This window comes from Rhinopithecus roxellana, chromosome 21 (genome assembly GCF_007565055.1).
Source record: "Rhinopithecus roxellana isolate Shanxi Qingling chromosome 21, ASM756505v1, whole genome shotgun sequence".
In the NCBI taxonomy this organism is placed as follows: domain Eukaryota; kingdom Metazoa; phylum Chordata; class Mammalia; order Primates; family Cercopithecidae; genus Rhinopithecus; species Rhinopithecus roxellana.
This window is the reverse complement of record NC_044569.1, coordinates 46770300-46794928: the sequence shown is the minus strand read 5'-3', so window position 1 is coordinate 46794928 and position 24629 is coordinate 46770300. Positions and strand designations below refer to the sequence as shown.

Sequence of the window (24629 nt, the reverse complement as noted above, 5' to 3'; positions counted from 1 at the left end):
TAGTATATGAAATCGTAAGATGACATCTATGAATGTACCATGTTAATGTCTTCTTGTTCCTCTAGGTCAGCCTGCCAGTATACTGGGGGGCAGCCATACTGAAGGACTGTTGCAGATAGCATCAGGGCCTCAGCCAGGACAGCAGCAGAACGGATTTACTGGTCAGCCAGCTACTTACCATCATAGTATGTACATACTTTAAAAAAATCTTTTAAATAGTTGAGAAAAAAGTAGGCAGCCTTTATAAAAGCAAATTAACCCATGTGGGCCTTAATTTTTAGACAGCACTACCACCTGGACTGGAAGTAGGACTGCACCATACACACCTAATTTGCCTCACCACCAAAACGGCCATCTTCAGCACCACCCGCCTATGCCGCCCCATCCCGGACATTACTGTAAGCTCTTGTTTTTGTTGTAAGGGCTCTTTTTTTTTTCCTTTTTTTTTTTTTTTTGGTAGGGCTTTGTTTTCTATTTTTTAAAAATGTTTTTACATCTTTTATTCATCCTGTGATTTTGTTTCATTAAATAGTGCTTTTCAGTATTTTTTGTAAACAGTATTATTTTTCATAGTTATCATACCTTTTTATTTTAGAGGAGTGATGTTTGCTAAATACATTTATTTCTTTGTTGCTAATGTTTCATTAACATCACATTGATTTCCATTCATTTGTTTGTTTACTTTGTATATGTTCTTAGATTTCATCTGTGTCTTGTATATCCACCCATAATGGATTGAAACCCTTTGAGCACTGAGTTCTCAAGGTTTTCCTCAGCGTAGTATTCAGTGTACTTTGGATAATGTTGAATCTGTAGATAACTTTGTGCCGGCATGATTGGGAGGAATACCCTACAGATAGCCTATAGTTTCAGGTAGAATAGGAGCACTGTTCATATGGCTTAGTAAAATCAAGAGTATAACTCTTTTATATACATTAAATTCCTACTCGTTATAATATTAATAGTACCAAAGAAAACTTAGAAAATATAGAAAAGTGTAAATAAGAAAAGCAAAATTACCCTGAATCCTGCTACTCAAAAATAGCCACTTCTAATATTTTGTCATTTTCCTTCCAGTCATATAAACAGGTATATGTAAATCGACAGGGGGCTCCTACTCTATGTTTATTGTATATATCTTGCTTCTTTTCAGTTATGTTACTATTTTTTCCATTTCTTAAGAGAATGTAATTTTTTTTTTTTTTTTTTGAGGCGGAGTCTGGCTCTGTCGCCCGGACTGGAGTGCAGTGGCCGCATCTGAGCTCACTGCAAGCTCTGCCTCCTGGGTTTACGCCATTCTCCTGCCTCAGCCTCCCTAGTAGCTGGGACTATAGGCGCCCGCCACCTCGCCCGGCTAGTTTTTGTATTTTTAGTAGAGACGGGGTTTCACCGTGTTAGCCAGGACGGTCTCGATCTCCTGACCTCGTGATCCGCCCGTCTCGGCCTCCCAAAGTGCTGGGATTACAGGCTTGAGCCACCGCGCCCGGCCAAGAGAATGTAATTTTTTAATGGCTGCCTAGGCCGTCATAGTGTTTAAGGGTGCTGGGTTTGGACCTTTAACAGGCTTGTGTGACCATTGGCAAGTTATTTCACCTCATTAAGCCTCAGGAGCAGTAATAGTAGTATCTACCTCAAGGGGTGTTTGTAAGAAGTAAATGTAATAATTTATGTGAGGTGTTTAGCACTGTGTCTTAACACATTACAAGTTTCCAATTATGTTAGCTACGATTCCATTAAATAAACATCCTTAATTAACGTAAGCACTTGTTTTTAGAATAGACCTAATAGTTTATTGTTATACATTGCATTATAAATTGTACTGTATTGGATGTTACATGAATAATTCATTTATGATCTGTATTAAATATTGGATGGAAAATTATGTGTAAATTGTGTAATAATAACACTTGGCAGATGGCACTAAAATGTTAGTTATTAAATGTCCACAAAAGTGTTAATAGTTTAAGACTATTTGCTTATTGTAAAGTAAACTTTTAAGTTCTTAGACATTGCATAAGCTTGTTTTCAACAATTCCTAACTTATAATAGTAATATTTAAGTAAGATTTACTAAAAGTTTTAGCATTAGACAACTTTTAATAAATAAAAATGGAATTTTTGTTGTCTTTTCTTTAGGGCCTGTTCACAATGAGCTTGCATTCCAGCCTCCCATTTCCAATCATCCTGGTAAGTGTATTTCAAAATTGATTTCCTGTATTTAGATTTAGTGGTGATTGAAACGTGCAAACACAGGGTTTAATAGAATTATAGGGTCACTTCTCAGATAAGTACAATACTCATCATGACATGAGTTAATCAACAGTATGAATAGCCGATACAGTCACACATAGGCTGTCTATATTTTATTCAGTTTAACTGTCCCCGAAAGAAAAGAACTATCTTTTCAGCTAAAATGGGAATTACAGAAATGCTGGCTTCAGCATTGAATACATACATATGCAGCAGAATAAAACTAGGTTTCAAAATAGAACAGCTGTAAAACTATAGCTTAAAAAGCCAGGAAAGAATCTTAAGTACATGCTGAAAAGAAAAATAATTCACTCTATTATTCAGGATCTCTGGTTAACTGGAATTTAGAAACTCTTTGATTAAATTGTATACAAAAGAGTAAATAGCTAAATAGCTTTCCTCAGTTCAAAGTTTGTGTATAATTTTTGAAGTTATAGAGGTAATAAAACAGAAAACACTTGAAAATGAAATACTGAAAGTCCCTTGTAACACAAACATAGATTTTGAATTTTTTTCTCATCCCTTCATATCTGTTTTTCTTAGCATAAAAAGATGCAAATATATTACTTCAACTAATCACCTTGGTTTTTTGGAAACTATAAACTCAATTTTCCTCCTAATTAAAGTAACATTATTATGAAGAATTATATTTTTATTTTTACTTGTTTATTTTTGAGACAGGGCCTGGCTCTGTCACCCAAACTGGAGTGCAGTGGCATGATCTCAGCTTACTGAAGCCTTGACCTCCTGGTCTCAAGCAATCCTCTTGCCACAGCTTCTAGAGTAGCTGGGACTATAGGCAGGTGCCACCATGCCTGGCTGATCTTTGTATTTTAGTAGATACAGGGTCTCACCATGTTGCCCAGGCTGGTCTCGAACTCCTAGGCTAAAGCAATCCTTCTGCTAATAATTTTATTTATTTATTTTTAAATTTTTTGCTGAGATGGGATATCGCTATGTTGTCCAGGCTGGTTTCGAACTCCTAGCCTCAAGTGATCTTCCTGCCTTAGCCTCCCAGAGTGCTGGGATTACAGACATGAGCCACCACACCAAGCTTGAAGAATTAAAAAAATTTTTTAAATGATTTTATTTTTTATCTTTGTGGGTACGTAGGAGATGCATATATTTATGGGGCATATGAGATGTTTTGATACAGGCATATAATGCATGATAAGCACAACATGGAAGGTGGGGTATCCATCCCCTCAAGCATTTATCTTTTGTGTTATAGTCTATACTCTGTTATTTTAAAGTGTACAGTTAAATTATTGACTACAGTCACCCTGTTGTGCTCTAAAATATTAGACCTTATTCATTCTAACTACCTTTTGTACTATTAACCATCCACACCTTCCCCCAACTCCCTACTACCTTTCCCAGCCTCTGGTAACCATCCTTCTACTCTCTGTCTCCATGGGTTCAATTGTTTTGATTTTTAGGTCTCACAAATAAAAACATGTGATGTTTGTCTTTCTTTGCCTGGCTTATTTCACTTAACGTGGTACCTCCAGTTCCATCCATGTTGTCACAAGTGACTGAATCTCATTATTTTTTATGGCTGAACAGTACTCCACTGTGTATAAGTCAAGCATAAAGAATTTTAAGCATACCAGAATAGTACAGGAAGTTCCCCCGTTGTACTCATTCCTCAGTTTCAGCTATTATCAACTTAAAATGACCAAACTTATTTCATCCATACTCTCTTTCTTCATTCTATATTATTTTGAAGCAAATCCTGTAGCATAGTTTTATGTGTATCTTAGTATATACTTCCAATAAAGATTTTTTAAAAACATAAACACAGTGCCCATAATGATTAATTTAAAGGGTAACATACAATTCTTAAATACGCCCACATAATTTTCTCTGTGTAAATAATGTTCTGTTATTGATTATGTTGGTTTCAATTTTTCTTCTAGCTGTTTAAAAAAATAGAAGGGAACATCTTTGTGTTTATAACTTTTCTCATATTTTAGTTTAAGAGATTTATAGAATTTCTAGATCAAAAGGCCATATTACAGTGACATCAGAGTGTGAGAACCAGTGTTACTGTGCTGGCTAGCAGTAGATGTGATAGTTTAATAAACTTTCTGCTGCTTTAAGAGGCAAATATTTGTTCTGGTTACGAAAAATGTGATGCTAGTGGGGCAGAAGCATTCTTTTAACAATATATATTTATTACCTTCTTTAACGGATTTTCTGTGTTATATTGTGTGTTGTGATTTTAAACATTTTTGTAGGTCAAGGGGTCTAGCCTTTTCGTAAAACACTTTTTTTGAGAAATGTAATATACAGAAAAGTATATAACACAAATAAGTATATAGTCTAACATCACTAAAACCAGTACTCATGTAACCACTACCCAGATCAAGAACTAAAACATTCCAGCATCCCAGAAACGTTCGTACCCCATGAATTTTGTCTATGTCAAAACCTTCTCTTTCCTTCTCCCCAGAGGTAGCCACTGTCCTGCTTTTTATGAATAAAAAGCACTTTTTTTCTCTTTTATTTATTTTTTATTTTTTAAATTTTTTAAAATTTATTTTGAGATGAACTCTCGTTCTGTCGCCCAGGCTAGAGTGCAGTGGTGCAATTTGGCTCACTGCAACCTCCACCTCTGGGTTCAAGCCATTCTCCTGCCTCAGCCTCCCGAGTAGCTGGGATTATAGGCACCCACCACCATGCCTGGCTAATTTTTGTATTTTTAGTAGAGATAGGGTTTCACCATGTTGTCCAGGCTGGTCTCGAACTCTTGGCCTCAAGTGATCTGCTCCATTGGCCTCCCAAAATGCTGGGATTACAGGCATGAGCCACTGCACCCGGCCCTTTTATGCTGTTTTAAAGTGATGAAGACATCCCTAAACAGTCTAGTAATCTGGCTTTACTTGTTTTTTAAATTATATAAATGGAACTACTGTATCAGGATCTTGATTCGTGTGTGTGAATATATTGTGACAAGAGGGGAAAATCTAGAGTCTGAAGAATGAGAGTTTTTGCTGGCTATCCTTGAGAGTCATTAGTGGCTCCTGGCAATTTGGGGATCTCAGTGTTCATATAGCTTAGTGGGAGGTAGTCTGCAGCAGTGAGGGTAATCAAGGCTCTGAAGAAAGACCTACCCTGGATAGAGTCATAGGTGCGTATAGCGGTGGTGACATTTAGCTAGTCATTTGGACCTCTTCAGTACTTGCCTTTGGCCTCTTGGTAGATTTAATTCATTATTTTCATGGTAGAACTGGTGTTTAGGCCCAACATCTCCTGGTTAGAAAATAGTATTAATCAGTTGAGGCTATGCTTTTATAGTAGTGTGCATTGACATTAAAGCCTCTGTCTTTTTTTTAATAAACCAGGTCTCACTATGGGCCTCTGTCTTTAGATAGAATAAGGAAGTGATTTATTGGTGAGGCTGTCCTGAAAAGGTCTCTGTCAAGGTAGTTGCCGCAGAGGATTTGCTCTGCATGCACACCTTTAATGGAGTCAGCAGGTAGAACCCAAATGGTCTTTGGCTGTGGATACTAATGGGCCCTTGAGGAGTTCTATCTCACAATTGTTCCTCTTCATTTCTCCTTTTGTACTGTTTCAAGAATATTATAACTGATTTCCCTGTTAGGAGAGCTTCCAGTTCTAGTACCCTCCTTCTCAACTGTATCTCTACTGCTACTCAATATTTATTTTAAAATTTGAATCTAGTTATTTTCTTTGCTAAAGAACTTATTCACCTACTCAATGCTTGGCCGTAGGATAAAGTCAAATTCCTTAGCTAGGCAGAAAAGAATCTCTGGTCCTGGTCCTTGTGTGCTTCTCTAGCGTCATCTCTTGATGCTTTAACCTAGATATATCATCCCTCTGCTTTTTTCTCGTACTCTATATTAGTTATCTGTTCCGCAACAAATTACTCCAAAACTTAGCAAATTGAAACAAGAACAATTTGTCATATCACTTAGTTTCTATAGGTAGGGATCTACACGTGGCTTAGCTGGGTGGTTTCGGCTCAGGATCTCATGAGGTTGCACTAAAGTTGTCAGCTGGGGCTGCCATCATCTGAAGGCATTTTCAGAGGCTAAAGGATTCACTTTCAGGGTCGTTTACTGACATACCTGACAAGTTAGTGGTCTCGGTGGTGGTCTCGTTGGCAGGAGGCTCCAGTTTCTCTTCTTGTGGATTTCTCTGTAGAGCTGCTTGAATATCCTTACAATGTGACAGCTAACGAGTGATCAGGAGAGAGTAAGACAGAGTCTCGGTGTCTTTAAATACTTAGCCTCAGAGTCACATCATCATATCTGTAAGAGTCCATGTCCTGTGGGAGGGGACTACACAAGGATGTGAATATCAGGAGGTGAGAATCATTGGGGGTCATCGTGAATGTTGGGTCCCGTGCTCTCCTATCCTCCCAAATGTGGTGAGCTCTTTGAAAATCCAGTGTAAGTGCACTACTGATGGGAAGCCTTTCCTAATCCTTTGTTCCCTGCTACCTAGTACTTTATAATTGTACTAAATTATAATTACTAGTTTACATGTCCGCTATCCTTGCTTAATGTAGAAAAGAAGCCAAAGTTTAAAACTTTGTGTAGGTATATGGTTAGTGTAGACCCTTACGGTGTGGTGAAGCAGTGCTAAAATATTCTACCATAGATTTAGAGCTATTTAAACAGGAAATATACATATACCTTTGAATCTTTTGTATGTGTAAAAATCATCAATAATATATAGTAAATTTATTTTGAGAAATTATTTTTGAAGATAGTTACATAAATGTTTTAGGAAATAGATGATATAATTGTAGAAAATGAAAATAAAGATTGGTGGTAATTACCTTGGTGTTAAAAGATTTCAGATAGGCAGCATACTTGGTGATTCCATGTGTTGACTTTGGAAAAGTTTAATCACCTCATTTCTTTTTTACCAACTTATTGTTTTTGCTTTTTCTTAAAACTGAGGTATATTCATCAAATTGAATATTGATTGCAAATTAAAGTGAACGAGTTCTTCAGTGTCTGAGGTTATTTTGTTCAGATTCACAAATGGATTCGAAACCCACAAATTTCCAACTTCAGGTGTGTTCTAGACTTTGGAGAGTACCTTTTTGTATTAATAAAAGATTCTCATAGGGCATCTCATCCATATCTTAATAATAAAGGTAATAATTCATAGTGAGTCACTTAGGTGCTTTAAGCAAATCTTTACACTTTATTTGGAATGACTTTATTTTTATTTAAAATATTGAAGATAGGCAGAGCACTTTGGCTTACTCCTATAATCCCAGCACTCTCAGAGGCCCAGGCCAGGGGATCGCTTGAGCCCAGGAGTTTGAGACCAGCCTGGGCAACATAACGAGACCCCGTCTCTACACAAAAGTACCAACAAATTAGCCAGACATGGTGGTGTGCACCTGTAGTCCCGGCTACTCTAGAGGCTGAGGTGAAAGAAGCACTTGAGTCGCGGAGGTCAGGGTTGCGTGAGCCATGATTGCACCATTGCATTCCAGCCTGCATCTTAAAAAAAAATACGTAAAAATTCTGAAAACAAAAAATTGAAGACAATACCTTGGAGATCTAAATCTTTCATTATAATTTAACAGCATTTATTTGATAAGACGGTACTTTAGAATTTCCCCATTACAAAAAGTATTTAGATAAGTTTTTTCATTGTCAACAATTTTTTTGTTAACTCAGTCTTTTAAAACCTTTTCTTTGGCCAGTGATGGGCAGTTTTGGGCTTCATGGCTTAACTTCACTAATTTAGGAGCAAAAAAAATAAAAATATCAAAGTTAGCTCATAACTGTCTTACTCCCTTTCAAATGAGTTGGGGCATTCAGAAAGCCCACTCTACGCTGAATAATTTCAGCCTTCTGTTGATGCTAGTTTTGAGAACTGCGGAGTTGTCATTATATGGCATTAGTCCTTGCAGGCAAAAGCGTGAAGAGATTCTAAAAAAGTTTAATAGTTGTTTCCTATTACTCTCCCCTGTTTTTAAAATAAGAATGATCCCTTCTGACTGATGAGCAAATTGAGAGTGGAGTAAAAAAGTTTTTCACATAGTGCTTTGTATCTCAGTACTGTCAGATTTGCTGGGACTCATTTAGATGAGCTCTAGCCTTCTCTGTCCTCCTAAGTGGTAGCCCACTTACCTTTGCATTCCTAGGCCTTTTTAAGTCGCTGATCGGTAGTGCAACTTTCCTATGCTGGTTTCTTTTTATTCTCAAGTCTCCTAAAATGTGTCTTCCCAGTACTAGTGTGTCAACTCAAACTAAACCTGTTCAGAGTGCAGCTTTAGATAACCATTGTTGTTTTATGGTGTCTGAACTATTAAGACAAACAAAAACAGTTACTTTAGTGAGTAGGAAATAATAAAGTAAGGTTTAGGTGCAGTTGCAAATGTTGTAAATAATGATGATAAGAGTACATTTTTCAGGCGCGGTGTGGTGGCTCACAGCTGTAATCCCAACACATAGGGAGGGCAAGGCAGGAGGATCACTTGAGCCCAGAAATTCAAGACCAGCTTGGGTATCATAGGGAGACCCAACCCCATGTCTACAAAAAATTTAAAAAATTAGCCAGGCATGGTGGCCTGCACCTGTATCCCCGGCTACTTGGAAGGCTGAGGTGAGAGGATAGCTTGGGCCTGGGATAGCTTAGGATAGCTTGGACTGCAATGAGCTGTAATCGTGCCATTGTACTCTAGCTTGGGCAAGAGGGTGAGACTCCCATCTCCCCCCTCCTCCCAAAAAACATATTTTTCTTGAACATGGAAGCTATAAAACTCCCATTTACCCCCCATCCCCCGAATTGACTCTCACAGAAAAAACATTGCTTACCATGGAACTTTGCTTCTGGTTAGTATCTTTTGGTATAAACCAGGAAATGTATGTACTTGGACCTCATATTTTTTTTTTTTTTGAGACAGAGTCTCACTCTGTTGCCAGACTAGAGTGCAGTGGCACCATCTTGGCTCACTGCAAACTCCACCTCCCAGGTTCAGGTGATTCTCCTGCTTCAGCCTCCCGAGTAGCTGGGACCACAAGTGTGTGCCACCATGCCCAGCTAATTTTTATGTTTTTAGTAGAGACGGGGTTTCGCCATGTTGGTCAGGATGGTCACCATCTCTTGACCTCGTGATCGGCCCACCTTGGCCTCCCAAAGTGCTGGGATTATAGGCATGAGCCACCATGCCCGGCTGAAAATAATTTCATAAATACTTCAAAACTGGCTTTTTAAGAAGACACTCAGTGAAGACACTTAGTGTATCACTGGTTTTTGTGTTCTAATCATAATGAAATATATTTAAACAAATATTTATCTTTGTGACGAGTTCACTAGCGTGACATGGCAAAACATTTGAGTTTTTAAGTTTTTGAATTATCCAATCTTCATGTGATCTGTTTTGGTAACTCCTCATTGGAAAGTACTTTATTGCTTGGCAGCATTTCGAAAAGTAATTAGGGTACATAGCTTTTACAAGTTGTTTTCTTTTTTAAAAATTTTAAGCATCAATCATACTTCATTTTAGGTTATTTTTTTTTTCCCCATAAGATCTGGGTTTCTTTTTTGTCATTCTAAGTAACTTTGTTGAAAGTAAGATTGTTGAAAGTTTTATTGCTTCAAATTCTGGTTTAAAGTTCATAAACAGCATATTGAGATACAGATAAATCTTTCTTTTAAATATGTCGAACCCATTTCCACCCTAGGGTCTTTGCTTTTGCTTCCTCTCTGAAATCTGTTTACAGTCTTTACATAGATAAAAGGTTATTCAGATCTCATCTTTTCAGATAGGATGTCCCCTACCATCCAGTCTGAAGTGTTCTTCCTAGTCATCTGCTCTTCCATGACCTGTTTTATTTTCTTCACAGTGTTCATCGTTACCTGAGTTATTTTATTTGTTAGCTTATTTGTCTGCCCCTGCACCTCTGTGAGAACGGGGACTGTAGCTGTTTTGTTTCCCACTGTGTATGCAGTGCCCAGAAAGATCCCTAGATACTCTGTAGGTATCTGTTAAATGAGTGAAAACAGGAAAGCCAAATAATTTTTATGTATTTGGGCTTGATGTAATAATTATTGTATACAAATAAAAATTAGAAATACTTGATCAGTTGTCTTTGCAAACCAAAGTAGCACCTCTTTTTTTCCCCAATTATTTAAAATTGTATATTGTTGTTCAAATGAATACACTAAATACGTCTTCAAAGTTAAAATTATGGTAGTTAACATGACCTGACTTCACTAAAAATATCTTTTGCTATGGCATAGATGGGACAAATGACCTTCTATCCAAGAGACAATTGAGAATCTGTGTGTACAACAACGGTACGATTAGAGTATAATTAACCTTAACTCAGGGGTGGGATAGCTGATTTGCTTATGCACTTTCTCTCAATTAGGGAATCTATAAAAACATGTCTTGAATCGATGTTATTCAAGGACAGTTCCCTGGAATACATCTTAGGGTCAGTGTGTTTTTAAAAAATGAAAGTTGAGGCTACGTAGAGAATATGAGTAGTCAAATGAAACATCATGGTAAAATAATTTATTTTAGATTCTGATTATTTCTGTTTCTTTAAATTCTCAGTTGACCTGGTCCTTTGAGGTAAGAACCAAATTCCAGATTTCAAAAAATGACTTTTAGAACTTGAGGATAAGTGGTAATTAGAAATTAAAAAAAAAAAAATGACTTTAGGGTTTTAAGAACAGTGCTAGGTACTCAGCTAGAAAGTAGAAGACATGGAAATTCCTATTTTTTAATGCATTATGTTATTTTAATCCAGTTGTTTTGGGGGCATTACATTTCCTCTCCCCTTCCTTCACCCTTTCTTTTAGGAAAAGCTTTGTGTTGTGGAGTGCAAGTGAAAGCCTTATACCTTTCTCTCATGGGACGATGTTCTTTCCCATTTATTTCCTATAGCTCCTGAGTATTGGTGTTCCATTGCTTACTTTGAAATGGATGTTCAGGTAGGAGAGACATTTAAGGTTCCTTCAAGCTGCCCTATTGTTACTGTTGATGGATACGTGGACCCTTCTGGAGGAGATCGCTTTTGTTTGGGTCAACTCTCCAATGTCCACAGGACAGAAGCCATTGAGAGAGCAAGGTATTGATTGTATGGTCAGATAGTTACTTTAAAAGTTTAGCATAATACATTGTCTTTTATTCAAAGTTATGTTTTCCCATTTACGTTATATGTGTTCTTAAATATAAATAAAAGAATAAAGGTCATGTTGAAAATTCAGAATTTGTAAGCACTCCATCTTCATTGTCGATGTTTTTGTTGTGTAACATATAATGATAAAAGATAGCCTTTTTTATGTTAGTAGATTTCTGTTTCAAATAGTAAGTATACCTTTTGGAATTTAGTTTGAAAATTTTGTTTTCTGTGATCATACATTTCTACAAATTACTGAAAGGAAGTAATATTAAAAGAGAACACGTTTCTGAAAGTTTTAGTTACAATGTTAAGGGCATTGGTAATAAAAGGGAAATGGTTAAGTAAATTATGATAAATTTTTCATTTTTTATATAGTCATTAAAATGTTTAAAAGTTTGTATAATGAAGTTGGGTGCGGTGGCTCACGCCTGTAATCCCAGCACTTTGGGAAGCGCACTTGAGGTCAGGAGTTCGAGACCAGCCTGGCCAATATGGTGAAACCTTATCTCTATTAAAAATACAAAAATTAGCCGTATGTGGTGGTGCATACCTGTAATCCCAGCTACTCAGGAGGCTGAGACAGGAGAATTGCTTGAACCCGGGAGGCGGAGGTTGCAGTGACCTGAGATCGTGCCACTGCACCCCAGCCTGGGCGACAGAGTGAGACTCCGTTTCAAAAAAAAAAAGTTTATATAATGAAATGGAAATGCTTACAATGAAATACTACAGGAACATACCATTTTATCTACTGTATGATCTCAGCTTTTTAAGGATGTGTGTGCTAAAGAACATAATCTTGGCTCTATCACTTGCTGTCTGACTTTGGCAAATTACCTAACCACTAAGCCACTTCTGGCTAATAGAGTTTTCTGTGATGAAGAAAATGATTTATATTTGCACTGCCCAGTTCAGTAGCCACTAGCCACATGTAGCTATTGAGCACTTAAATTATAGCTCACTTGATTGACTAATAGGATTTCTAATTAGTTTTAATTTAATTTAAATAGTCACATGTGGCTAGTAGCTATCAATTTGGACAGTATGCCTTAGTTTCCTTATCTAAAAAAATAATAATAGTACTTATTGAGTTGTAAGGGTTTAATGAGAACTCATACTACATGCTCCTGACACATAGTAAGCGTTGTATATATGTGCATCATTATTAGATCTGAACAGGAAAAGAAAAAAGAAGGAAATATACAAAAATGTTAATAATAGCTGTCTTTTGGTTTTGTATGATCATTTTTCATTTTTCAATATTAAGTATGCTATACAGTCTGAACTAAAATTTAATTTTAAATATTTATCAAGATAAAATGTAATTTCTTTTTTCTTCCTAAGGTTGCACATAGGCAAAGGTGTGCAGTTGGAATGTAAAGGTGAAGGTGATGTTTGGGTCAGGTGCCTTAGCGACCATGCGGTCTTTGTACAGAGTTACTACTTAGACAGAGAAGCTGGGCGTGCACCTGGAGATGCTGTTCATAAGATCTACCCAAGTGCATATATAAAGGTTAGTTACAATTTTATTTGAATAGTTTAGACTTAAAGCTCTATTTGTTGTCAAAAGAATTGAAATCCAGGTGGAAGGAATGGAAAATTTTTTTTTTAAGTATAAAGCACATTTTCGGAGGGCATTTATTGACATGATCAGTAATCTAGTTTGGTGGTTGCCAGTTTGTTACATGTTTTATTTTTTATTTTATTTATTTATTTATTTTTGAGACAGAGTCTTGCTGTCATCGCCCAGGCTGGAGTGCTGTGGCGTCATCTCGGCTCACTGCAACCTGCGCCTCCCAGGTTCAAGCAATTCTCGTGCTTCAGCCTCCCAAGTAGCTGGGATCACAGGCACATGCCACTGTGCCTGGCTAATTTTTGTATTTTTAGTAGAGACGAGGTTTCACCATGTTGGCCAGGCTGGTCTCGAACGCCTGCCCTCAAGTGATCCTCCTGACTTGGCCTCCCAAAGTGCTGGGATTACAGGCGTGAGCCACTGCACCAGGCCTGTTATATGTTTTATAGTAATACAAAGGCTCTTGAAAATACTGAGTGAAATTTCCAAAGTTGTATTCCTTTAACTTGAAATTTGTAAGAATCAGACTCTGGACTTTCATCTTAGCCAGTCTTCAGGATTTTATGGAAGGGAATTCTAAAATTAATAGCTTTTCAAATTAAGAACCTGATAAGCCTGAAATATTTTTCACTAGTTATTATATATTCAACCTATTTGAATTTTACTTTATAATATAACCTGTTTTTGAAAGAGATAGTTGTAATTAGATAGCTTAAATATATTTTTAATTTTGCATCATCCTCAGCATTTTCATTGTCAGTGATTGTAAAGTGGTGGAATTAACTGTATCTCATAACTTATTCCCAGGAGGTTGCTTACGGTAAAAATAATACAGCCCCATAGCATCTATAAAAATGGAATTGCCTGATTGCCTTACAACAGCAAACCCAGTTTCTCATTTCCAGTTATAGTTTAGTTAAAGAATATTGGAATTTTTTTATATGACACTTTATTTTTTTTTTTTTTTTTTTTTTGAGGCGGAGTCTTGCTCTGTCGCCCAGGCTGGAGCGCAGTGGCCGGATCTCAGCTCATGCAAGCTCCGCCTCCCGGGTTCCCGCCATTCTCCTGCCTCAGCCTCCCAAGTAGCTGGGACTACAGGCGCCCGCCACCTCGCCCAGCTAGTTTTTTGTATTTTTAGTAGAGACGGGGTTTCACTGTGTTCGCCAGGATGGTCTCGATCTCCTGACCTTGTGATCCGCCCGTCTCAGCCTCCCAAAGTGCTGGGATTACAGGCTTGAGCCACCGCGCCCGGCCATATGACACTTTAAAACATACCAAGTATAGAGAAAATAATAAACCACCTGTACCTGTCATCCAGCTTCAACAATTATCAGCATTTTACCAATCTTTAATGTGTGTCTCCCCCAATTTTTTTTTCCTGGCATCGTTGAAAGCCAGTTTCAAACAGCATAGTCACTCATAAAATATTTCTGTGTGAGTAACTCCTAAAATACGCCTGTGTGACTCACAAATCTATACAGACTTCTGAAAAACATAATCTCTGTGCTGTTTATTAAACTTAATAAAATTAGCATCAATTACCTGTTAAAATTTTCAACAATAGAGCATTAGTTATAGTTTTAGTCTGTTAGAACAATAGAATAAAACAACAAAATATTATATTTATTGATAGGATATCTATGGTATAGAAAAGTTAATTAAACAATACATAAGGCCTGATTCAGTGGCTCATGCCTGTAATCTTAGTACTTTGGGAGGCCGAGGTTGGAGGATTGCTTGAGGCCAGGAGTTTAAGACCAACGTGAGCCACAAAGTGATAACCCCCCATCTTTACAAAAAAATTAAAATATCAGCTGGGTGTGGTGGTGCATGCCTGTAGTTTTAGCTACTTGGGAGACTGAGATGGAGGTATTGCTTGAGCCCAGGAGTTCAAGATGGCGGAGAGCCATGATCATGCCACTGTTTTCCAGACTAGGTGATAGAGTGAGACCCTTTCTCAAAAATAAATAAATAAGTAAATAGACAATACATAGACTATGATCCCATTTTTGTTGAATGATGTCATGGTATTTGTATTTGTTTATACGTACCCATAAGTCTAGAGTGGCATGTATAATGCAGTTGTCTCTGTGAGGTGGAAATTATTTGTATTTTGCATTTTTTTTCCACAAGGAATTTTTATATTGATTATTTATGCTTTATTATTATTATTATTTTTGAGACAGAGTCTTGCTCTGTCGCCCAGGCTGGTGTGCAATGTTGCCATCTTGGCTCGCTGCAATCTCTGCTTCCAGGGTTTAAGTGATTCTCGTGCCTTAGGCTCTCTGGTTGCTGGGATTACAGGTGTGCGCTACCACGCCTGGCTAATTTTTGTATTTTTAGTAGAGACGGGGTTTCACCATGTTGGCCAGGCTAGTCTCGAACTCCTGATCTCAAGTGATCTGCCCAACTCAGCTCCAAAAGTGCAAGGATTACAGGTGTGAGCCATTACGCCTAGCCTGTTGTTATTATTTTTTAATGGCTTTGGATTTCCTTATATGTTTTGTAGTCCATTTTGTATTTGTTGGCCAAGGTTGTTTTGAGAGAATTCACTCATTTTATTTTTTATTTTTTCTTCCTGTCATTGCTTCACCTCATGTGGCAATTTTGCCTTACCCTGGCATCTGGGATTCACATCTCAGAACCAAATCTTATAAATTTAGGAAGTAGGGGGATTTTGTCTCCTGAGGAAATTGAGTTCCATTCTGCAGGTATGCTTGGGGCCTAATTCCAGATTGCCTAGATTTCTCTGAAACTTTTTCCAGCCATGGGCAAGTATTTTATTACCAAGGTGTACTTCTGAATTGGCTGTATTTTGCCAGCACTTGATTTATGGGCAGGTGCCCAGTTGTAGCCCCCAGAGAGTTTGACTATTGTCTCTCTCCATATTATTCCAAGAAGTCAAATTCCTGTCCCCTGCCCTTTGTTTATGGTCTTGGTACCCCTGGTACCTCCTATCTTTAGTCTCTGCTCTCCACTGTGGGTTTTATTTATCATCAGTTTGGATGTATGGGTTGTTTCTGTATGAATTCCATGATCAGTTTGGAGAGGATAACTATTTTAAATAGTTTTTCTGTTATTTGTATGTGGTTGGAGCAGAGAGAGAAGGTGATTACGTATACCCGCTTACCCATCTTGACTGAGAAGTCTTTTATGTTACTTATGTAATTTAAAATGACTGGATAGAGAACTACAGTGTTGAATATATACTATGTGCCAGATAGTATTTATAAACTTAATCAGATATGGAGTAGTATTTAAAACAATTGGGCTTAAAATGTGGAGTCTTGCAAGTGTAATTTCTTGGATTGTCAAATAAATATATTGTGACTTATTTATATTTTGGTACAGATGGCCTTTGAAAAGGCCCCAAGGTGTGAGACAAGTCATCACTTTGATAAACCACTGTCTTGGACAGATCTTAATAGTGATCTCATACTTTTACCATGAACGGTAGATAAATATCTTGTTGGACAAGATATTTGAAGTTAAAAAAAATCTCATTTGGTTATATTAACTAAGATTTTAAAATAATTATTTCTGTTTACCAAGTGTATTACTATTCTTTAGAAGAGTCTTACTAGTCAGAAAGAGACAGTTACAAGTACAACCCCATCCACAATTTCACTTTCCATGGCTTCAGGTGTTTATGGTCAACCAAAGTCCAAAAATATTCAATGAAAAATTCCAGAAACAGTTTGTAAGTTTTTTTTTTTTTTTAATACTTTAAGTTCTAGGGTACATGTGCACAATGTGCAGGTTTGTTACTTATGTATACATGTGCCATGTTGTTGTGCTGCACCCATTAACTCGTCATTTACATTAGGTATATCTCCTAATGCTATCCCTCCCTCCTCCCCCTCCACACAATAGAACCTGGTGTGTGATGTTCCCCTTCCTGTGTCCAAGTGAGCTCATTGTTCAGTTCCCACCTATGAGTGAGAACATGCAGTATTTGGTTTTCTGTTCCTGCGATAGTTTGCTGAGAATGATGGTTTCCAGCTGCATCCATGTCCCTACAAAGGACACGAACTCATCCTTTTTTATGGCTGCATAGTATTCCATGGTGTATATGTGCCACATTTTCTTAATCCAGTCTGTCACTGATGGACATTTGGGATGATTCCAAGTCTTTGCTATTGTGAATAGTGCTGCAATAAACATGCGTGTGCATGTGTCTTTATAGCAGCATGACTTATAATCCTTTGGGTATATCCTCAGTAATGGGATGGCTAGGTCAAATGGTATTTCTAGTTCTAGATCCTTGACGAATCGCCACACTGTTTTCCACAATGGTTGAACTAGTTTACAGTCCCACCAACAGTGTGAAAGTGTTCCTATTTCTCCACATCCTCTCCAGCACCTGTTGTTTCCTGATTTTTTAATGATTGCCATTCTAACTGGTGTGAGATGGTATCTCATTGTGGTTTTGATTTGCATTTCTCTGATGGCTAGTGATGATGAGCATTTTTTCATGTGTCTGTTGGCTGTATGAATGTCTTCTTTTGAGAAGTGTCTATTCATATCCTTTGCCCACTTTTTGATGGGGTTGTTTTTTTTTCTTGTAAATTTGATTGAGTTCTTTATAGGTTCTGGATATTAGCTCCATAAGTTTTAAAATGTGCACCGTTCTGAGTAGATGATGAAATCTCACTCCATTCTACTTGGGATGTAAAACCTTTTGTCCAGCAAATCCATGCTGCCTACACTACCCACCCGTTAGTCACTGAGTAGCGAGCTCAGTTATCAGATTGACTGTCATGGTCTCACAGTGTTTGTCATCCAGTAGCCTTTATTTAGTTTATAATGGTCCCAGAGTGCAAGGGTAATGATGCTGGGATATTGTTAAAATTGTTCTGTGTTATTATTACCTATTGTTAATCTCTTACTATGTCTAATTTGTAAGTTAAACTTTATTATGAGGTTTATGAGGTATGTATGTATAGGAAAAACCATAGTATATGCACAGTACTATCTAAAGTTTCATGCATCCACTGGAGGTCTTGGAACATATCCCCCATGGATAAGGGAGGACTACTATATACCTTAAAATGTAACCATTGGCATTTTCTTCACTTGTTTTTTGGGTAGCAGTAACTAAGGGATTTGTAGGTTGTCAGATTTTCACGGGAGATGATATTATTGGGGTAAATTGTATGTAGATAACGTGCATCCCTGGAAGGAGTGCCCACACTTTGAGTACACATACCTGGGCACGTGCACACACACACACACACACACACACACACTTTTCTCTTTTTAATTAAAATGAGGAAAACAGACTTGGAGAGCCATAATTTCATTTTATAAGCCAAGAAGCTAGTACTCAATTGTGGTTTTTTTCCCCTTCCAAGTTGACTTTTTTTCCTGATTCTCTCATGACATAGTAGTCATTTTATACTTATGAAAATCTGATGTAATGAAATGACGTTTTACAAGCTTTAAATGAAGCACATGTTTGAATTCTCTTTAAGTGGCTTTGTTCTTTTGCTTTCAAAAGTAAATCTGTTTTGTGTTGTTTAGCACTGGGCGTTCCAGGTTTTTAATAGCTTTATTGAGATTTTGAGAGATAATTCACATGACATACAAGTCACCCTTTTAAGTTGTACAATTCAATGATTTTTAGTATATTCACAACTTTGTGCAGTTATTACTACTCTTAATTTTGGAGCGTTTTCATGACTGTGGAAAGAAACTCCATACCCTTTTAACTATCACCCCCAAATCTCCATGCCCGTTAGCTCTATTCAACCACTATTCTACTCTCAGTCTCTATAGATTTGTCTACTCAGGGCATTTTATATAGAAGAGAATTATGTAATGTCGTGTTTTATGACTTGCTTCTTTTCACTAAGCATAATGTTTCAAGCTTCATCCATGTAGCACATATCAATACTTCACTCCTTTTTATGACTGGATAGTACTCCACACACATTTTGTTCATCAGTTTATCCATTGATGGACACGATTTCCACTTTTTGGCTATATTCTGAAGGATACTACTGTGAACATTTGTGTATAAGTGTTTGTGTGTTTTCATTTCTCCTGGGTACATACCTAAGAGTGGAATTGCTGGATTGTAAGGTAACTCTATGTATAACTTTTTGAGAAACTGCTAAACTGTTTTACAAAATGGCTGCACCACTTTACATTCTCACTAGCAGGGTGCGAGCGTTCTAATTTCTCTACATTCTCATCAATACTTGTTAACTGTCTTTTTTATTTTAGCCGTTGTAGTAGGTATGAAGTATAATCTTACTATGGTAGTTTTGATTTGCAAACTTTCTCTGATAATACTGAGTTGGGTTTGTTTTTTTGAACACATTTATTTTAAAGGAAGGGACAGTGGATGCTTCTAAACCACTGGGCTAGGTCAGAGGGTATTATGAACCTCATTTAAATTTATTCCCAGTTACCACATATTGTGATTCCATAAGTCAAGTAGAACTTAGAATGTCCTTAGTGCAATCTTATTTATGTTCAGGTGCATTTTTCATTCTGGATTACTGTTTCCTAATGTTAATTTAAGATTATATAGTATTGCAGTTAAGCATTGCAGTTAAGCCTTGTCAAAGGAAAATGGCAAAATTTGACTCCTGGTTGTAAAAGACAATGACCTAAAGATGTTGACAGTGATCTTTATGAGGCATGCGTCTTTGTTAAGTAATGGGTTTGTAATAAATTCACAAAACATGGTTAAGTAAATTAAAGCAGAAATTAGCTCAGGAATGGTGGTCAGAAATATTTTTTGGATCTGAGCCAAAAAGAATATTTTAAGCCTTTGGTTACTTTGAATTGCCTTTGTCAACAATTTAGTCAAATTACGAAAGGAAGACGGTAGCATTTCAATAATAGCTGTAATTTTTATCATCTAGTGTAACAAATGGAATCTGTTATGGTATCAGTTATCAATGGAGTAGTTACAGTGTGAAGTCAGGAGGCAACGCAGGTTTTAGTTAGTAGTGAGCCTAACTGAATAATTTTAGGTCTTCTGGTTTGAGTGCTATAATTAGGTAAATAATCTGTGGAAGGGAGGTTTGCTGAGGTGCCTAATGAATCATTTTTACTACATCTGCAGATGCAGGTCATAAAGTTTAATCCGTGTGGGTAACCTGTAATATGTGCTGCTGACGTTCGCATAGATTCAGGCTGAAACAATCCTAATCGCGATTATGTGCAACACATTGGAGAGAGCCTATGTGTGACATATTACTTGGTTATTTTTTTAAATGACTCATGGTGGGGGTGGGGGAGTGTTAATGTTAAAGGCATACTTGAATCTTGGATATTATAATTTTTATTCCCCACTCCCAAATAACATTATATATAGATACCATACTTGGTTAGTGATGATTTAAAAAAAGTGGTTGTAGAGACCTAAATGTAAAACAGAAAACTATAAAACCTCTAGAAGATAATATGAGAGAAAAGTGACAACTTTTTTTTTTTTTTTTTTTGAGGCAGAATCTCGCTCTGTTGCCCAGGTTGGAGTGCAGTGGCGCCATCTCGGCTCACTGCAACCTCTGCCTCTCGGGTTCAAGGGATTCTCCTGTCTCAGCCTCCCAAGTATTTGGGATTACAAGCTTGTGCCACCACGCCTGGCTAATTTTTGCATTTTTAGTAGAGACAGGATTTCACCATGTTGGCCAGGCTGGTCAGGAACTCCTGACCTCAAGTGATCCGCCTGCCATGGCCTGCCAAAGTGCTGGGATTACAGGTGTGAGCTACTGTGCCCAGCCAAGAGAAAAAGCGAGAACTTGTAAGATACAACATCAAAGGCGTGATCCATGAAGGAAAGAATTGATAGGCCTGACTTCATTGAAATGAAACACTTCTGCTCTGTGAAAGACAGGGTCAGAGAACAAGAAGACAAGGCACAGACTGGGTGAAAATATTTGCAAAAGACGCATCTAATCAAGGTCTGTTATCCAAAAATTACAAAGAACTCTTAAAACTCAACAATAAAATAAACAATGCAGTTAAAAAATGGGCGGAATAGACTGGGCATAGTGATTAACTCCTGTAATCCCAGCACTTTGGGAGGTCAAGGCAGGAGGATTGCTTGAGCCCAGGAGTTCAAGACCAGCTTGGGCAACATAGGAAGACCCCATTTTAACAAAAAAAGGACAAAAGACGTGAACAAACACCTCACCAAAGAAGATACACATATGGCAAACAAGCATATGAAAAGATATTCAGCATCATAAATGTGTACAAACCCATAGAATGTATCACACCAAGAGTGAACCCTTATGTAAACTGGATTTTGGGTGATAATGATGTGTCAGCATAAATTCGTTGATTGTAACAACTGTGCCACTGTAGTGGGAATGTTGATAGTGGGGGAAGGTTATATGTGGGGACAGGGACTCTGTACTTTTTGCTCAATTGTGCTGTGAACCTAAAACTGCTCTAAAAAGTAAAGTTCATTAATTTACTTCTTTAAAAAAGTGGTTGTAGAGCTATTTACCTTTTCAAATGTTTGAGTCCCTGTTTTGTTCTGTACTGGGTAATGCCGAGAAAGTAGTGATTTCACTTTTGGGTATTGTGGGCTCTCTGATTTCTGGAACCTGACTTTGTCATGCTTTCTTTCTTTTAAATTTTAATTTTTTGTGTGGAGATGGGGTCTTGACTGGTCTTGAACTCCTGGGCTCAAGTGATCCTCCCACCTGGACCTCCCAGAGTGCTGGGATTACAGACATCTGCCACAATGCCCCTGTCATTGCTTTCTTTACTAAAGTATTTTAGGACCTAATAGTCCAGGAAATACATACATGTATATTTGACACATTCGTATCTCTTCAAAGAATGGGGTAGTCTGACTGTTATCCTTCACTGGTAATAGTGAAAGGTTATTGGGAAAGGCTAATTGGGAAAGGTTTTTTGAGGAGGCGGACACTGAGTAGAGAAATAGGAGTAAGTAGGAATGCAATTTGTTATTTGGAGAGAGCATATTATTGTATGTTTTGTGGTTCATGTAAATACCACGGTTGAAGATAGAATTTTTTCAAGCATCTGAAAATTATGGTTTAAGTTCTAAAACTATTGTTTATCAACTAATAAATTATGCATTCTCAGATTTCTCTTATTTTCAAGATTAATTATGCTTGCTTATATTGGGCCCCTTATGTACATAATAGGACTTTAAAAAATATTCATGTCCTTTTAGAATAGGGAGTATAGCCACATGGTTCAGAAATTAAAGTGATTTAAAAACAGTGGACATTGAGCAACCTTGCTTCTACCCTGTCCTTGTCCTCCTTTCCCACAAATTCTTTTTGTGTAATCTTCCAATGCTTTTTAAAAATGCAAATAAGCAAATATTTTAGGAAGATTTTTTCCCCAGAAAAAAAGATGTGATTTATTATCTGTAATTTGTTCCATATTAAAAAAACATTCCAGTACTTTTCGTGAATAGAAGGGTAGATATGGCAACCCCTTCCTTACTTTGCCAGTTCTTCACTTGGTTGATAAAAGTAAAATTATTTATTAACTCATTAACTCATCCTGAAAGATAAATGATTACAGGGGAGGCTAAAAACAAAATAAGTAACTGTATACTATGCCAAGTTTGCAACAACTTCATGAGAGTATGTACACTTAGCATTCCAATTTTATAGATAAAAGAAACTCAACCCATATAATTAGTAGATATCAGTGATGGGATTTAAAACTGGACTTTTTTTTCTTTGAAAATTATGAACGTTTTCAAACAAATATAAAGAGAAACTAATGAAATTCCATATACCCATCCTGTGGATTAAGTAGTTATGATTTTATATTTGTTTGATCTCGTCTTTTTTTTTTTCGTTTCTTAAGTATTTTAAAGCAAGTCCTGGATATTATTTTGCTTCTATTTGCTAAAGCACGCATCTCTGAAAAATGTTGATGTCTCTTATATAGTGACAGTGCCATTTTGTTAAACTCCTCCAAATACAAATAAGACAAAAAGTTGGCCAGGCGACCAAAGCTATCAACTCCAGCCTAAGGAAAATTCAGCAATTTGGTTATAAAACGGGGAGGGGGACTTCTTAGTTGTTCATTTTACACAGATTTTCACAAGGACAGTAACAGCTGACCCACATTGAACATCTTAGATAAAAGATACAGAGGCGTGTGGCAGCCAAAGCCATCATGATGTTGACATGATCTTCTTGGTCAGCTCCAAGCCACCTTTCCTAACTAGTTTTAGACCAATCACAATGTACATAAAAGTTTACATGTTTTAATTAATTATTTTCATGTGAGAGGTAAAATGAAACTGAGTTTTAAGTAAGTCAGGCATTGGTTTTTATGTATGGAATTTTTCTTTATGGACTCATGAAATGTTTTTTCTTAAAAGGTCTTTGATTTGCGTCAGTGTCATCGACAGATGCAGCAGCAGGCGGCCACTGCACAAGCTGCAGCAGCTGCCCAGGCAGCAGCCGTGGCAGGAAACATCCCTGGCCCGGGATCAGTAGGTGGAATAGCTCCAGCTATCAGTAAGTATGCTTTTGATTTTTTTTTTAAAAGGTGTAATAGTTGAAATTTTTATCTTGATTTACTCAGTTGATTAGTTTCTTTGAGCAATAATAGAAATTAAAGTTCTTTTTACTGGGACGATAACATTTTTGAATTGGTGAAATCTGTTCTTCTACAATAGTTGCTTTTTGCCTATGACCCTGTTTGCATTCTTTTTGTATCAAAAATGGAGTATGGGATAAAGGAGAAAGGGGATGATTATATTATACTGTTCCATCTCCTCCTTTTTTGTTGATGCTTATTATAATTCCTGCCTCACCAGCCAGGGTGGGTTGTAATCACCGAAGTGCTTGGCTTTATTCTAGTAAGGAAAGCATATTTCAATTTCAGAATTGGACACCTTGCCAATTTTTTTAAAGTGTGCTAAACGTGGAGAGAAAACTAAGTGAGGGTGGTATTTTGATAACTTGTAGACTTTTTTTTAATTTTAGGGTAAAATTGAACTGTGTGCCAGGTTTCACACTGATGGGGAATTTTTTACTGCAGAGTTAAACTCCTGACTATAGACTTTTATGATGGAAACACGTGGCACCCATCTTCCACGTCTGAAGGCATAACTAGTGATTCATTCAACCCCTGTTCTTAACCTCTTCAGTGTGGTAAGCAAATCACACTGGCTAAGAAAACTGCAGTGGCCCTGCAGGTTTCTCTACAGTACATGCAAATTCCTCCCATTAGTTTCATTGTAATATTGATGAATGCAGATGGACTATATGACTGTATGTTCTGACTGGAAAATTAGATGCAGTCTCCATTGTGACTTATGTTCAGGAGTTTACAATTTACAGGTAGATGAGGCATATTCATTGAGATAATTTGATTTTTTAAAATGTGGGGATCTAAACCATTAATTTGCTAGTTTCAGTGTTATAAACGTGCTTTTACTGAAGAATCCAGAACTATTATTAAATTTCATATTCTCATCAGTTGCCACCACTGAGTAATAGTGTATTACTCTGTTACACTTTGAAATTGAGAGAGAGACTTCATCTCTGTCATCTAAGAGGTCCTAGTGGAACTAAGAATATTAACTGCTTCATTATTAGTTATATCTTATACTGAACTAGGCTGTTCAGACAATAAGGTTTTTAGAAGCAACCTGTGGACACGCACTATCTCTTAAAAACAAGTTGTTTCTTATCCCTTCACCTCCACTTC

At 37.1% G+C, this 24629-nt stretch overlaps 1 protein-coding gene across 2 annotated transcripts in view; it reads left to right on the top strand.

The window, feature by feature from the left end:
* The window catches only part of SMAD4 (SMAD family member 4), a 58872-nt gene that overhangs the window by 27253 nt on the left and 6990 nt on the right, over positions 1-24629 (top strand). Inside the window, exons 6-12 of one of the 2 annotated variants that reach the window (XR_004055645.1) lie at positions 66-185; positions 282-398; positions 2136-2186; positions 11143-11326; positions 12722-12890; positions 23293-23431; positions 23958-24070. Coding sequence is in view for 1 of the 2 variants with exons in the window: in XM_010376786.2 (XP_010375088.1) it covers positions 66-185; positions 282-398; positions 2136-2186; positions 11143-11326; positions 12722-12890; positions 23293-23431 (780 nt within the window). In the remaining variant the exon portion in view is untranslated. The remainder of the gene's footprint in view (positions 1-65; positions 186-281; positions 399-2135; positions 2187-11142; positions 11327-12721; positions 12891-23292; positions 23432-23957; positions 24071-24629) is intronic. The other variant, XM_010376786.2, reaches the window with a different exon arrangement.